This window comes from Apodemus sylvaticus, chromosome 4 (assembly GCF_947179515.1).
Source record: "Apodemus sylvaticus chromosome 4, mApoSyl1.1, whole genome shotgun sequence".
Lineage (NCBI taxonomy): Eukaryota > Metazoa > Chordata > Mammalia > Rodentia > Muridae > Apodemus > Apodemus sylvaticus.
This window is the reverse complement of record NC_067475.1, coordinates 137,299,891-137,313,556: the sequence shown is the minus strand read 5'-3', so window position 1 is coordinate 137,313,556 and position 13,666 is coordinate 137,299,891. Positions and strand designations below refer to the sequence as shown.

The following is a 13,666-nucleotide window of genomic DNA, read 5'->3' as shown; positions in this document are numbered from 1 at the left end:
TGAAGCCGCTCAAGTCTTTGCGCCCAGGAGACCATGAGTCCCCGATGTCGGACACTGAGCGTCACACCGCTGGGGTTTGGTTTTGCTCTGGCTTGAATGTTAACAGTACCCTGGTTCTTTCTTCTTGGAGTAAGAAAGTATTTAATTTTTTTTTCCATTTTGTAAAACCCACAGCTATGAATCACATTTCAGAGAATACTTAGATATTTTAGAGAAGACTATGAACTTCTAAAGAGATGTAGAATTTTAAAGAAAACTTGGACTTTTAAAATAGTGACAATTTTAGAGACTGCAGGATATTACCCTGTATATTATGAGATTGATATGAGATCATTGGGATGATATGGTTTAATAAGTGATGTACTTGTGACAAATACAGCCAAATGACAAGTGGCCAAACGTGCTGGTTGTTTTGTGCCAACTTGACACTACCTTGGCAATCTGGGAAGATAGGATCTTAACTGAGAAATGCCTTCCTAAGAGAAGCCTGTAGAGAAGTCTGTAGTGGATTTTTCTGGATTAGTGATGGACAGAAGGGCCATCCCATGGAGCGTGGTACCCCCGGATGGCAGATGGTCCTGGGGTGTGTACAGTATAAAAAGGCAAACCAAGCAGGCCACAAGGTCCAGGCTACTAAACAGCATTCCTCCACGGCCTCTGTCACAGCTCCTGTCTCATGCCCACAGCGACGCAGTGTAACCTGAGAGTGGGAAGCTGAAATAAACCTTCTCCCACCCCAAGTTACCCTGGGTCCTGGTGTTCTATCACAGAACTAGAAACATCAAACCCAAACATTCTAAACAACAGAAACCCCTGTCAACCACTTTGGATCTATATAGATTCCAAAGTACCTAGACCACTTAGGAAAAGGCAAAAACCCACCCACACCTCAAGAGTATTTTGACCGTTCATGTGGGTAAGAAAATTTTGCATTTAGCATCATAGACCTAAAACAGCTTAGTTTCTCTCATCAACGTGGTTAATGTGACACACATCTGGATACCAAGCACAATCTATGTTTATGATGGACTTTAGAAAAGTGTTTTGTGTAACTAGTTCTTTTCAACATGAATATGCAAAATTTTATGTAAGTATGTAAAAATTAGCTGAGGCCTGGAGAACTGGCTCAGCAGTTAAGAGTACTTGCTCTTGCAAAGGACAGGTAAGGTCCCCAGCACCCACACAGTGGGTCCTACTCACCTGTAATTCCTGTCCCAGGGGAGCCCACATCCTCCTCTGACCTCCATGGGCACCAGGCACACACTTGGTACACAGATATGCATGCATCCAGAGCACATACACACATACCATAACAATTAAATTTTAATAAAAACAATATAAGGTGAGATTAGAAATACTGACATCCATGCAAACCTGGATGGGTGATATTAAACTGTATCTAAATCCGCGGAACACTGTAATGGATACCAAAGTTTAGCCAGCTGAGAAAGAATGGGAAATGAAGACCTTTTTTGGTCTAGTTATTCCAGGTCAAACTCTGAAAACAGCAAAAGGCAGAGAAAAGGTAAGAGGAGGGACTAAGCGTAAAGGGAACGTCACTGCTGTTTCAATTTATATGGGAAGATGCAAACATAGTGTGTGCACATTCCTGAGCGTGCAGAAGCCAGCTGATGCAAAGCGTCTTCCTCTACTGTTCTCTACCTTATCTTCTGAGATACTGTCTCCTGCTGTAAAGAGAATATCTTGTGTATTGTGTGGATGCATCACCTGTCAATTAAAAAGCCTATGCAGTCTATGGCTTAGGCAGGAAATAGAAGGAGGGACATCCAGGAGGCAGAAAGGATTCTGGGATAGAGCCAGGCACGGGATGATCCTCCCGGGAAGATGTGAAGAGATAGATGCATGGTACCTGAGCACAGGAAACCAGCCACGGGTTAAAAGAATTGAGTTACCTACGTTATGATCTAGTCAGAGAAGAGCCTAACCATATAGCCAAGGTATCTGTAAACATACTTTGAGTCTGAGTCTTATTTCTGAGAGCATGGGGTTGGGAGAAGAGCCAGGCCAAACACCTACATGTCACTGAACCTGGAACTTGTCCTTTTGGCTAGACTGGCAGGCCTTGGCATCCTCCTGTCTCTGACTACTCCATCCCCCCTCATTTGACCCCCCCAAGGGCTGCCTGGGATTATAGTTGAGAGTGATACTCAACTTTTCCCTGGGATGGGAGTTCTGAACTCACACAGCACTTTACCAAATGTACCATCTCCCTAGCCCACATACTGTTTAGTATGTTAGTATGTTTAGTATGTTAGTATATTTAGTATGTTAGTATGTTTAGTATGACTGGAAACCACTGAATTTAGCATCACAGGTCTAAAAAAGCTTAGTTTCTCTCATCAACGTGGCTAATGTGGCACATATCTGGATACCAAGCACAATCTATGTTTACGATGAACTTTAGAAAAGTGCTTTGAGTAACTCCGTTCTTTCTTCATATGAATATGCAAATTAGCGGAGACACTTCTAATTTTCAAGAAGGACACTTAGTAAACTTTATTCATGTAATTTGCTTTGAAAATCAAAATGTGGACTGCAGGAGAGCCCAGCAGACAAAGGCACCTACCACCAAGCCTGGGTTTGACCCCATACACACATACACACACATACGTAAGTGTAAACAAATTTTCTGTTACTTTCTTTCTCAAAGCCGCTCTTCCTCTGGTGTTTGTGCTGATGAGATCCTATTACATTTCTTCATAACAGATTTGCACTACATAATCCAAGCATGCAGATAAATTTTAATAAAATAAAGACTCATTTCTCTCCCAACACTTTAAGTTATAACCAAAGCCATACTTTTAAAACTGAAAAATTAGGTAGAGTCATTAAAAGCTAAACGACTCGGCTGAGGCTGCTTCCCAGCTAAATGGCTGGGCTAAAAAGCCTGGGGCGTAAACCATGTGTGATGGCTCCCCACAGCTGGGGAAGACAGCCCCCATGAGGAACGTGAAGAAGTCAGAAGTGGAGGTGAGGCTAAGAGGAGAGGCTAAGGAGCAGTCGCTACTGTATCCTGAGTACTGGAATGTGATACAGTTGGACTTCAGTTAACAATGGCTGCTTATGACACTGGGTAATATAAAACTCCAAACCCACAGAAGCAGCTCACTAAGGAGGGTCAGATAATACAGAGGGCCTGGCCACTTACAAGCATGTGACTGAGATCACAGATGTGATATCACCCTGAAATAACAAGCAAAAAGCAGGTCTTTCATCCTACAACCAAGCTTCACATGTGTGCCTCTTTCGTCACAACCACTGGCGTTACCACCAGCCTGCACTCCTGCCTCCGCCTGCCGCTGGTGCTGGGGAGTCCGGGCTCCCTGTCTTTCCACTGCCCTAATAGCTTTCTTTATTAGCGCTCAGTTAGGCCTACTCACTTAGGCATCTTTCAGTCTGACATTTTTCTGATTGATGTGAACAGGGCCTCAAATAAGCCAGCATATTCTGGAGTTCCTGGATACTATGTAGCAAGAATGTCTTGAACATTCTTTTATTTACCCCTAATGCCTCTACCTTCCAAGTGCTAGAATCACAGGGGCTCTGGGCTAACCTTGCTACAGTTTCCTTCTGTGATGGGCCACCTGTTCTTCTTGGTTACATAGGATCACGCTACTATTCTTCCATACATTCTCATGCTGACGACTTCTCTTATAGAGATCCAAATCTCAGACACTGGAGATATGGCTCCGTCAGTAAAGCGTCTGGTGCAGGAGCAGGAGGACCTGAGTTCAGAGACCTAGGATAGTTTCTGTCTCCTGGTTTTTGAGATGGGATCTCATGAAATAGCACTTGCTGGTCTACAGCTCACTGTATAGGCCAGTCTAGCACCGAGGAGGCAGAGACAGACAGATCCCTGAGGCTCTCACTGGCCCACCAGCCTAGCCAGCGGGCTCTGAGTATGGCAAAAGACCCTATAGCTGTCTCCTGTGAGGCTCTGCCAGAGCCTGACAAATACAGAGGTGGACGCTTGCAGCCAACCATTGGACTCAGCACGGAGTCCCCAATGAAGGAGTTAGAGAAAGGAATGAGGAGTTGAAGGGGTTTGCAAACCCATAGGAAGAACAATATCAATCAAACAGACCCCCCCAGAGCCCCCAGGGACTAAGCCACCAACCAAAGAGTACATATGGAGGGACCCATGGCTCCAGCTGCATATGTAGCAGAGGATGGCCTTGTTGGGCATCAAGGGGAGAAGAGGCCCTTGGTCCTGTGAAGGCTCGGTGCCCCAGTGTAGGGGAAGGCCAGAGTGGTGACGTGGGAGTGGGTGGGTGAGCACGCTCATAGAAGCAGGGAGGGGGGATGAAAGAAGGGGGTTCTGGAGGGGAAACCAGGAAAGGGGAAAACATCTGAAATGTAAATACATAAAAACAAAAAGAAAGTATGGTAAAGAATGGTTGAAGACGACACCCAACCCCTACCTCTGTCCTCCAAATATAGTCACACACATGTGCACCCATACATAGGAATGTGTACAAACACACCATGCACACACAATCCAAAGTTCACTTCTTAGATCTGCTCTCTTCCGCACTGCTCTGATAGAGACACACAAACTCCTCTGCCTTGCTTTAAAGGCAGAGGGAAGAGAAGGAGAGAGGGAGGGAGGCAGGAAGGGAGGGAAGAAAGGAAGAAGGGAGGGAGGGAGGGAGGAAAGAGAGGTGCACCTCAATAATTATCGGTACCACTGGCCTTATTCAAACCTTTGCTTCCAATCTAACTTAGAGATACACACTGTCACACCAATCCTCACTTTTTTTTAAATTAGGCTCTACTTTCTTTTGGGGTATAGGGTGTAATACTGGGTCTCATGTAACCCAGGCTAACGTCAAACTCGATCATCAGCAGAAGCTTGCCACAGCCCAGCGCTGGGCAGGGTCTGCATCCTCCATACCCACCTGACTCTTTTCTCCTCTAGTTTTTAACTCTCATGTTTGACTATTGATTTTTGTTCTGCAACCAACCATCTTTCTCTACCCCCGCCCCAACTTTTCCATTTAAAATTTTTATTCCTGGGGAATTTTTCTCATTTTTTATTTCTGTTTTCTGGTTTATTTACCCACTGCATCATGGAGGAAACAGGAATCATCTACAAATTTACAAATCTTGTCAACTAAAAAGTTTAGAGCAAACACATAAAAATATATAATTTCTTAAAAAGTTGATTTCATTATTAGTTTAAGCCTAAAGCCAATGATTTTTTTCCATCAAACTAAATTCTCTGTGCAAAACCAAAAGTTTCTATCAATATACAGACTTAAGAGTCACAAAACTGTATTGGGGAAGAGCAACCTAAGGTATAATATAACCCACACAAACACATTAAACTCATACATTGCCTGATTTTCCCTAAAAGTCATAACTACGCAAAAGGTAAAGAACAGTCTTATGCCTAAGAATGAAGTAAGAAGGGCTTCAAAGAGCTAAAAACTTCAGTACCCAACTCATCCTTGATTTTTGCCAACTGAGTCTTGGGCAAAACTGAACATCTCACAAGAATAATTGCCAAAGCGAGGTACACGCATGTCTGTTTAAGATGGGTCATCCTCAGATCTGTTACAGAGAATTCTACTCTGCTGATGGGAGCAAACAAACCTGAACAAGGCAGAGCGACAGGCCTTCTCTTCCCAAGGAAATATTTCAAATGCAGGACAAACTGCTCAATTATCCATCTTAGTATCAACCAAAATTAAGTAAAGAAAAACCTTTTTTTTTTTTTTTTTTTGGTTTTTTGGTTTTTCAAGACCGGGTTTCTCTGTATAACCCTGGCTGTCCTGGAACTCATTCTGTAGACCAGGCTGGCTTCTAACTCAGAAATCCACCTGCCTCTGCCTCCCAAGTGCTGGGATTACAGGCGTGCACCACCACTGCCCAGCCAACAAAACCTTTAAAATGGAGAAAAGTGTGAGGAGCTGACAAACTTCGGAGTGAATGTGTAGTGCTAACATGAGCTGTGTCAGGCACCCAGAGCCCAGGGACTCATGGGAATGGCATGGCCTTCCTCATCCCCTGAACTAGAACACTGTTCTTAACAGGGTGTACAGAAAGAACCAAGAAACAATGGCTGCCGCATGAGAGTGCTCCCCTGTGGAGTCCCCCTCCCAACAGTAGCTAACCTGCCTCCTCCGGCTCCTGCTCCAGTGCCGAGTTCCCTGGCCACTGCATTCTAAAGCATTCCCAGCAGAGAGAGATCACTGCCCACCGGATCCCCATTTTCTAAATGCTGTCTGTCTTTTCTCCTTTTCTGTCACCTCTGTCAGGTCAATCTGAAAGCAGTAGAGATGGTAACAGCAAGGTATAGTTTCAGGCAAGAAGAATTGCTTTATAACTAGGAGCTCACTCAAGCCGCCACATCCCATCCCTGGCTGGACCATGGGCTTGTTCAAGCATGTGAGTCTATGGGGGCCATACCTAGCTATAACGTAATACAAAATACACTTAGTCCAACTTCAGAAGTCCCAGAGTCTATCTCAACAATGTCCTAAGTCCAAAGTTCAAATCTCTTCTATGATTCATGCAATTTCTTACTTGTAATACCTTTTAAAATTAAAATCAAAAAACAGATCACATTCTTCCAACATAATTTGAATATGCTTGGCCCATGGGAAGTGGCACTATTAGGAGGTATGGCCTTGTTAGAGGAAGTGTGTCACTGTGGAGGCGGGGCTTTGACGTCTCCTATATGCTCAGGTCTAGCCACTGTGACCCAGTCTCCTCCTGGCTGCCTTTGGATCAAGGTGTAGAATTCTCAGCTCCTCCAGTACCATGTTTTTCTAGATGCTCCATGCTTCCCACAATTACAATAATGAACTAAACCTCTGAAACTGTAAGCCAGCCCCAATTAAATGTTGTCCTTTATGAGAGCTGCCCCGGTCATAGAGTCTGTTCACAGCCATGAAAACCCTTAACTCAGACAGGATCCAGCATTCTCTTCTGGCTTCTATGTCTGCCGGCATGCACATGTGCATAATACATACACGCATACACATAAAAACACATAAATAAAAACTTAAAAATAGACCCTATACCCTCTCCTAGTTCCCCATTTACTCTTAGACAATAATATCCTTTCGAATGATCTTTTCCACAGTCTATTCTACATGGAGATAAAATGCTTTAAAATCTTAATATTCAGTATCAGTTCCCTCCAAATACTAAAAGAAACTAAGGTATGTTTATGATGAAGGTAGGACTTAGTAACTCAATACCTATTACTCTCTTTATAAAAAGTCAGCTGTACCAGGGCACATAGGAAAAGTCTTAAGTAAAAGAAAGCATAAGACTCATGTGGTAGGTAGCATTGAACTGACGCAAGTTGTACAAACTTTAGAACAATTTTACACTGAATTATTGTAGCACATTTATACATTCTCCTCCGAACAATAGGCAGAACCCACTGTGTGAAACATGGTACGCCATTCTCTAGCTCTCTGAGTTTTCCAACCACAACTGGCCATATCTGGAGAGGCAACTTGTGGCCAGATGGTGCCCAAAATGTTCACCCCACTGACACCATCTAACCAAACCGGCATCCAAAATGCTCACCCTGCGGACACCTGCTGCCCTTTCCCTCTCTTACCTGATAGTGTGCCTGGGCTTGCTGAGCGGAGTTCAAGGTGACATTGCAGAGTTTGCAGAAGAGGGGCTTACACAGCTCCTCCAGGGCAGAGTCTGGCTCCCCTCTCTTAGCTAAATCCTCTTCCCCTGCCAGAGGCAAGGATGCTTCCTGCCCAAAAGCCTTCTGTGGCGGGAGCTGCAAGGTCCTTGTGGGCCTGGCAGCCACTGACATAGGAGGAGAGGTTGAGGGCTGATTAGGTAAAGGAAGCCAGACCTGCTGCAAAAGAATCATCAGGCAGGAAAGCCACGAGCATAATCCAGGTAGGTGACCAAGGGTGGAGTCTTCAAACCTAAAGCAACCGGGAAAGAAAATTAAAATGAGAGTTCAGCAATGTGACGGAGAAATGACACCAAAGTCACTTTTCTCTCCAAGCCCAGCTTGGGGGCATCTCACCCTGACCTTAGCCTAGCAGACGTCCCCTGCCTGGCTATCCCCACTCACATAAGGCTTCTCCCTGAGAACAGCTTCAGTGATTTGCCTTTATTTTGTTTGGCTCAGTTCCAACCATCATCCCTCTGGTCATGGACATTAATTAGCAGCACTGCATCCATGGGCAATTAAGCTGAAAAGTCACATGGCTGGAAATCGACATGTAAGGTCATCCAGACCCCACTCCTCTAGAGAGCTGAGACACTCCTGACGGTCATATTCATAACCCAAGCAAAAAGGGAAAAACCACCAGGTAAGAAACTCTTCCACCCAAAGGATGTCAAAGAGTAGAAGATTATCACCTCTCAGAATCTCCTTTCCTCTCTTCTTTATTCTTTTTTTCCCTTTATGCACTTTGTTTTATTTTTGCCGTTTGTGTATATGCGCGAGTGCACATGTGAGCGCGCCCGTGTGTGTGTGTGTGTGTGTGTGTGTGTGTGTGTGTACGCGTGCACTCGAATGCCACAGCTCTTCCCACCTTAAAAACACATGTGTGGGTGGGGTTGCAAATTGGTACAACCACTCTGGAAATCAGTCTGGCGGTTCCTCCAAAAACTGGGCACCTCACTTCCAGAAGATCCTGCTATACCACTCCTGGGCATATACCCAGAGGATTCCCCACCATGTAATAAGGATACATGTTCTACTATGTTCATAGCAGCCCTATTTATAATTGCCAGATGCTGGAAAGAACCCAGGTATCCCTCAACAGAAGAGTGGATGCAAAAAATGTGGTATATCTACACAATGGAGTACTATTCAGCCATTAGAAACAATGAATTCATGAAATTCTTAGGCAAATGGATGGAGCTAAAGAATATCATACTAAGTGAGGTAACCCAGACTCAAAAGGTGACTCATAGTATGCACTCACTAATAAGTGGATATTAACCTAGAAAACTAGAATACCCCAAACATAATCCATACATCAAATGAGGTACAAGAAGAAAGGAGGAGTGGCCCCTTGTTCTAGAAAGACTCAGTGAAGAAGTATAGGGTAAAACCAGAATGGGGAAGTGGGAAGGGGTGGGTGGGAGGACAGGGGGAGAGAAGGGGGCTTATGGGACTTTCGGGGAGTGGGGGGCTAGAAAAGGGGAAATCATTTGAAATGTAAATAAAAAATATATCGAATAAAAAAAAAAACACACATGTGTGTACCTAAGAGGCAAAGCAGCATTTTACCCATCAGCCACCTCTTCTCTCTGCTTTTTTTAAGACAGGGTCTCACATAGCTAGGGTGGCCTCAAATTTGCTATGTTGCTGAGAAAGACTTTAACTCTTTTTTTTTTTTGAAATGTCTCAAAATACAAACTATTTTCTTATACTTTAAATTCCGTAAAATTGCTAAATAAGTAACACAGTGCAGAACTTGTGAGACTTATAACATGAAAAATATGTTTGACAGCACATTAATTGCCAGCTTTGCCCCTTTTGTGTTCCTGCCTCAACCTCCCAGCTATTACCATCATAGTCCTGCACAGCCACTAGTCAGATAGTTAAGGCATTTCTACCACTTGTTGAAAGGTGGGTGAAATCTAGAAAGAGGGCATTAAATGTAACAGATGTAAATGAATTGATACTCCTAAGCAAGCAACAGTAGCTAAGTAACTGAATCATCGGCTCTGGAAGGCAGAGAGGACAGCAAAGGCCTATGGGATGTGCTGGTAGGAAGACTGAGTATTGTTTTGCTTTTGTTTTTAAGTTGAGTTAGTTATCAATATTTTAAAAAATCAAAAGCTTCACAGAATCAAGTAATGAAAGAGTAATCTGACAACACTACACCCACCTCCTCCACCACACACAACCAGCGATTTGGTGCCAAGAGCACCAACTCCACCCCCGGGGCCAGCCTGCTCCCAGCCCCCTCAACCCTACTCAGGGCATTGACTTGGTGTGATGACTCTATTCCATCGAGCCTTGGACTAAGGCCTTGCAAAATCAAAAAGTATCCTCCATTAGGAGGTAAATTCCCTATTCAATAAAGCATCCAGATTGAAAAATGTCCAACCAAGTAATGAACTACACTATCCTAAGTCCTACGGTGGTTATCATTTCAGTTGTTGACTTGGCAGGATCTAGACATACCTAGAAAAAGGAATCTCAATAAGGAATGATGCAGGTGGGCTGGAGGGATGGCTCAGTGGTTAAGAGCACTGACTGCTCTTCCAGAGGTCCTGAGTTCAATTCCCAGCAACCACATGGTGGCTCACAACCATCTGTATTGGGGTCTGGTGCCCTCTTCTGGTGTGCCTAAAGGAGTGATGCAGGTTAGGTTGGGTGTCAGCGTGCCTATAAGGGATTTTCTTGAATAGGTTAAGGTGGGACGCCCCACCCTAAGTGTGGGTCGCACCCTGTATGGGTCCTGAACTGCATCAAAAGGAGACAGAATTGAACACCAGAACTATTCTCTTCTGATTGTGGACTTGATGTGACCAGTTGCTTCAGGCTCCTGTTTGCCTAGGCTGCCCCACCATAACAAGGCACCTTGAACTCTAAGACAAACCCTTTCTCCCTTAAGTTGCTTTTGCCAGAACATTTTATCATACCAACAAAAAAGAAACCAAGACTCTATTCTGTTTTCCTCAGAATAGACCCACTATGTTCCACTCCCTCTATATCTTTATCCGAGTCTTCCTGCTCCTGGGTTCAAGGCCAGCCTGGTCAACACAGTGAGTTCTAGGACAGCCAGGGCTATGTAGAAAGAGTGTGCCTCAAAAAAACAACAACAACAACAAAGTCTACACTTCCCTCCTGCTAGGAGTATTGTTAAAACTCCTTTTCTTGGACAATAGATGCAGTGTCTGCAGCTGCTGAGGTTGCCAGTCTGTAATGAAGATGTGTCGGCTAGGACACACACAGACTTACTAAAATGACTCAAGCAAGCTTTAAAAAGTAAAAGACTATTTAGTACATTTGGTAGACACACACTGAAGAGGAGCCACAATACTTTTCATTAATCATAATAGCTAGAAAAGGATAATAATCAACTACTCAACTACATATCTCTGGAAACACAAAGAAGTGTGGTGAATAGCCCAGGTTTTGTATTTTGATGCTAATTCCCCTCCTGGGAGGGGCAGCAGATGAGGAGTTAATCACGTATACAGGTGCCTCAAGAACCTTCTCCCCACCTTAACTTTCCAAATAAAGGCTAGAGTGAGTGACTGGGCAGGAGGAGGGAAGAGGGAGCTGAGGGTTTTGGGGGGGGAGAGGAGAGAGGGAGGAGAGACGATCACAGAAGTGGAAGGAAGCACGTGGCAAGTTTTGTGGGGTCTCATACCTGGGAACAGAGGAGTGTAGTGGGAGACCTGCCCAATCTAGGCGGATAACTTGTATTCATATTGACTGTGTTGTGATTTCTTTAACCGGGTAATTTGGGTCGGAGATTTACCACAACATGATTAGTCGTAAATTTTAGCAATACTTTTCATTAATCATAACAGCTAGAAAAGGGTAATAATCAACTACCCCTATCTCTGGAAACTCAAAGAAAAGATTTGATACATTTAAAGGGGGAAGTTTCTCTGAAACAATATTATTTCTCCCAACTAAGACATTCAGAGAGCAAAAATGATTATGGCTATTGGAGGCAGGGTAACGAAACCATCTTTTTAAATAGTATATAACGGACCATGTCATTCTGGCCCTAAGTCATCCAGATTCTCTGTTAGGTCATAGAGAAAGGACAGAGCAGGATATCAAAACATCCGGATATAGAAAATCAGTAATATACAAAGAGAACCGAGTCAGCCTGCTCCCAAGGCATGCCTGGGCTTGTTCCTTACATGCTTACTCCCACCTGATGAAACCCCGGCATGCATGTGTTGCCCCCAGTATCATGCAGCGGTCCAGCACAAGCAAGGCCCTCCTCCCAGCAGAGGCACAAAAAGGCCTTATGCCAGAGCAAAACACTGGCCAGGGTGGGGTGAGGGTGTTTATAGTGCAGGTTTACCTATTATTACATTGTATTTTCATAATGTTCAAAGAAAGAATAGAAACCTCAAAAATACAATATAACAATATAAAAAAATAACAATATTTAACAATCAACATAAGGCTAACCCCCCTCCCAAAATGTCTCTATAGGTGACAATCACAACAGGTATTATATTTGAGTAAAAAATAAATAAGTAACTCTAAAATAAATAAAACCAAAGCTTCATTGAATACACAAACTGAAATGCAAAGACTCAAAAACATACTCAGATCCGTTCAAACTGCTGCATTCATTTATGAGACTAATTTAGAAGCTGATATAAAAATACTTCTCAGATCTCAAAATCCATCCGATTGGATGTGTGAGATGGCATACACGAAGGATGCACAAAGCTTCATGTCCTAATTTGGAAGGGAGCTCAGTGACACTAAAGAAAATCACAGCTCCACCATGTACCGGTCTGGAGGAAAATGAATGACCACAGCACAGGTTTCCATGGCTGGGCTGGGGCCTACTCCTCACCGGCTGTACCGCAAACAACAGCCTCCCCTTAGCAGAAACCGACCCAAGGCAGAGAAGAGAATCCAGGAACAGGTTCCTGGCGTCCGGGAAAAGTAGGGAAGGCTACCCCTGGGTATTCCGGAGAAGAGAAGACAAGAGAGAACCTTACTCAGAGGTCACCAAAACGTGGCAGGCAGAAAAACAGCCCTGGCAGGCTGCTTTACATCCCAGAAGGAAGCTGAGAAGGGGAGGAGGCCGTGGCGACCCAGGCTCAGCATCTAGGACTCAGAGCTGCGCCCCTGCAGCATCGCCCCCGCGTGTGCCATTCGCGGACTGGGCACGCTCACACGCACTCCGGTCCCGCGCGGATGCCGGCAGGGGAGCACCGAGTCGCCGAGGCGGCTGTGCGAATGGCTGCGGGATCGGGATCGGTGGCCCGCCGGACGCCGCGGGCGAGGCTGACACGCACACACGGACGCAGCCGCGCGGACTCGAGGACCGCACTCACCGGAACCGGCAGGCCGCAGCCGCCCCGCCACCCCGCGCACCGCCGCCCGCTCCAAGACCACTTTCTGCGCGCGACGCCACCGACCGGTCGCTCCGCTGCTGGAGGCAGATTGTCAAAAGTCGGTCGGAGCGGAGCCACAGGGAAACAGCTGCAGGAAGTGACTGCGGAACCGGGAGGCGGTGGCGGCGGAGGAGGAGGAGGCAGGGCTCCCGGCAGCGCCACTGCGCATGTGCGCAGACAGCGGCTGCTCCCGCAGACCCCGGGCGCAGGGCAGGTGCAGGACAGCGACGCGAAAGGGTTCACTACCCTGGCCCTGATGGCTCCTCGGAGCTGCCCCAGCCTACCCTGAAAGCAATGAGGGCAGAAGCCTGGCACAGCCTGGTAGGAGGGCGGAGGTTCTCCTCTGAAACCTGGAAACTGCACTCCCTGCTCCTCTGCCCTGAGACTTTGGGAAGCCTCGGGCCAAGGCCTCACTAGGGTGCAGAGCCCGCTCACCCCGCAGGACCGGGTGGACCGCAGAAGTCCCCGGGATACCTTCAGGAGAGGCACTGGGATGGATTGCAGCCTGCTTGTGCCTTCTACGTGTGACTACTTGTATGGTGACTGGGGTTTTTTCCCTTGGACAACATGACACCAATTTTCCATTTTATCG

At 45.6% G+C, this 13,666-nt stretch overlaps 1 protein-coding gene across 3 annotated transcripts in view; it reads right to left on the bottom strand.

Annotated features, from left to right (window-relative positions):
- Window positions 1-13,187, bottom strand: part of Zmat3 (zinc finger matrin-type 3) — a 30,882-nt gene extending 17,695 nt beyond the window's left edge. Inside the window, exons 1-2 of one of the 3 annotated variants that reach the window (XM_052180670.1) lie at window positions 13,099-13,187; window positions 7,601-7,928 (exon numbers count right to left, since the gene is read on the bottom strand). In XM_052180670.1, the coding sequence (XP_052036630.1) occupies window positions 7,601-7,870 (270 nt within the window). In that variant the 5' untranslated portion in view covers window positions 7,871-7,928; window positions 13,099-13,187. The other 2 variants (XM_052180667.1, XM_052180668.1) reach the window with 2 other exon arrangements.
- Between the last annotated feature and the right edge of the window lie 479 nt (window positions 13,188-13,666).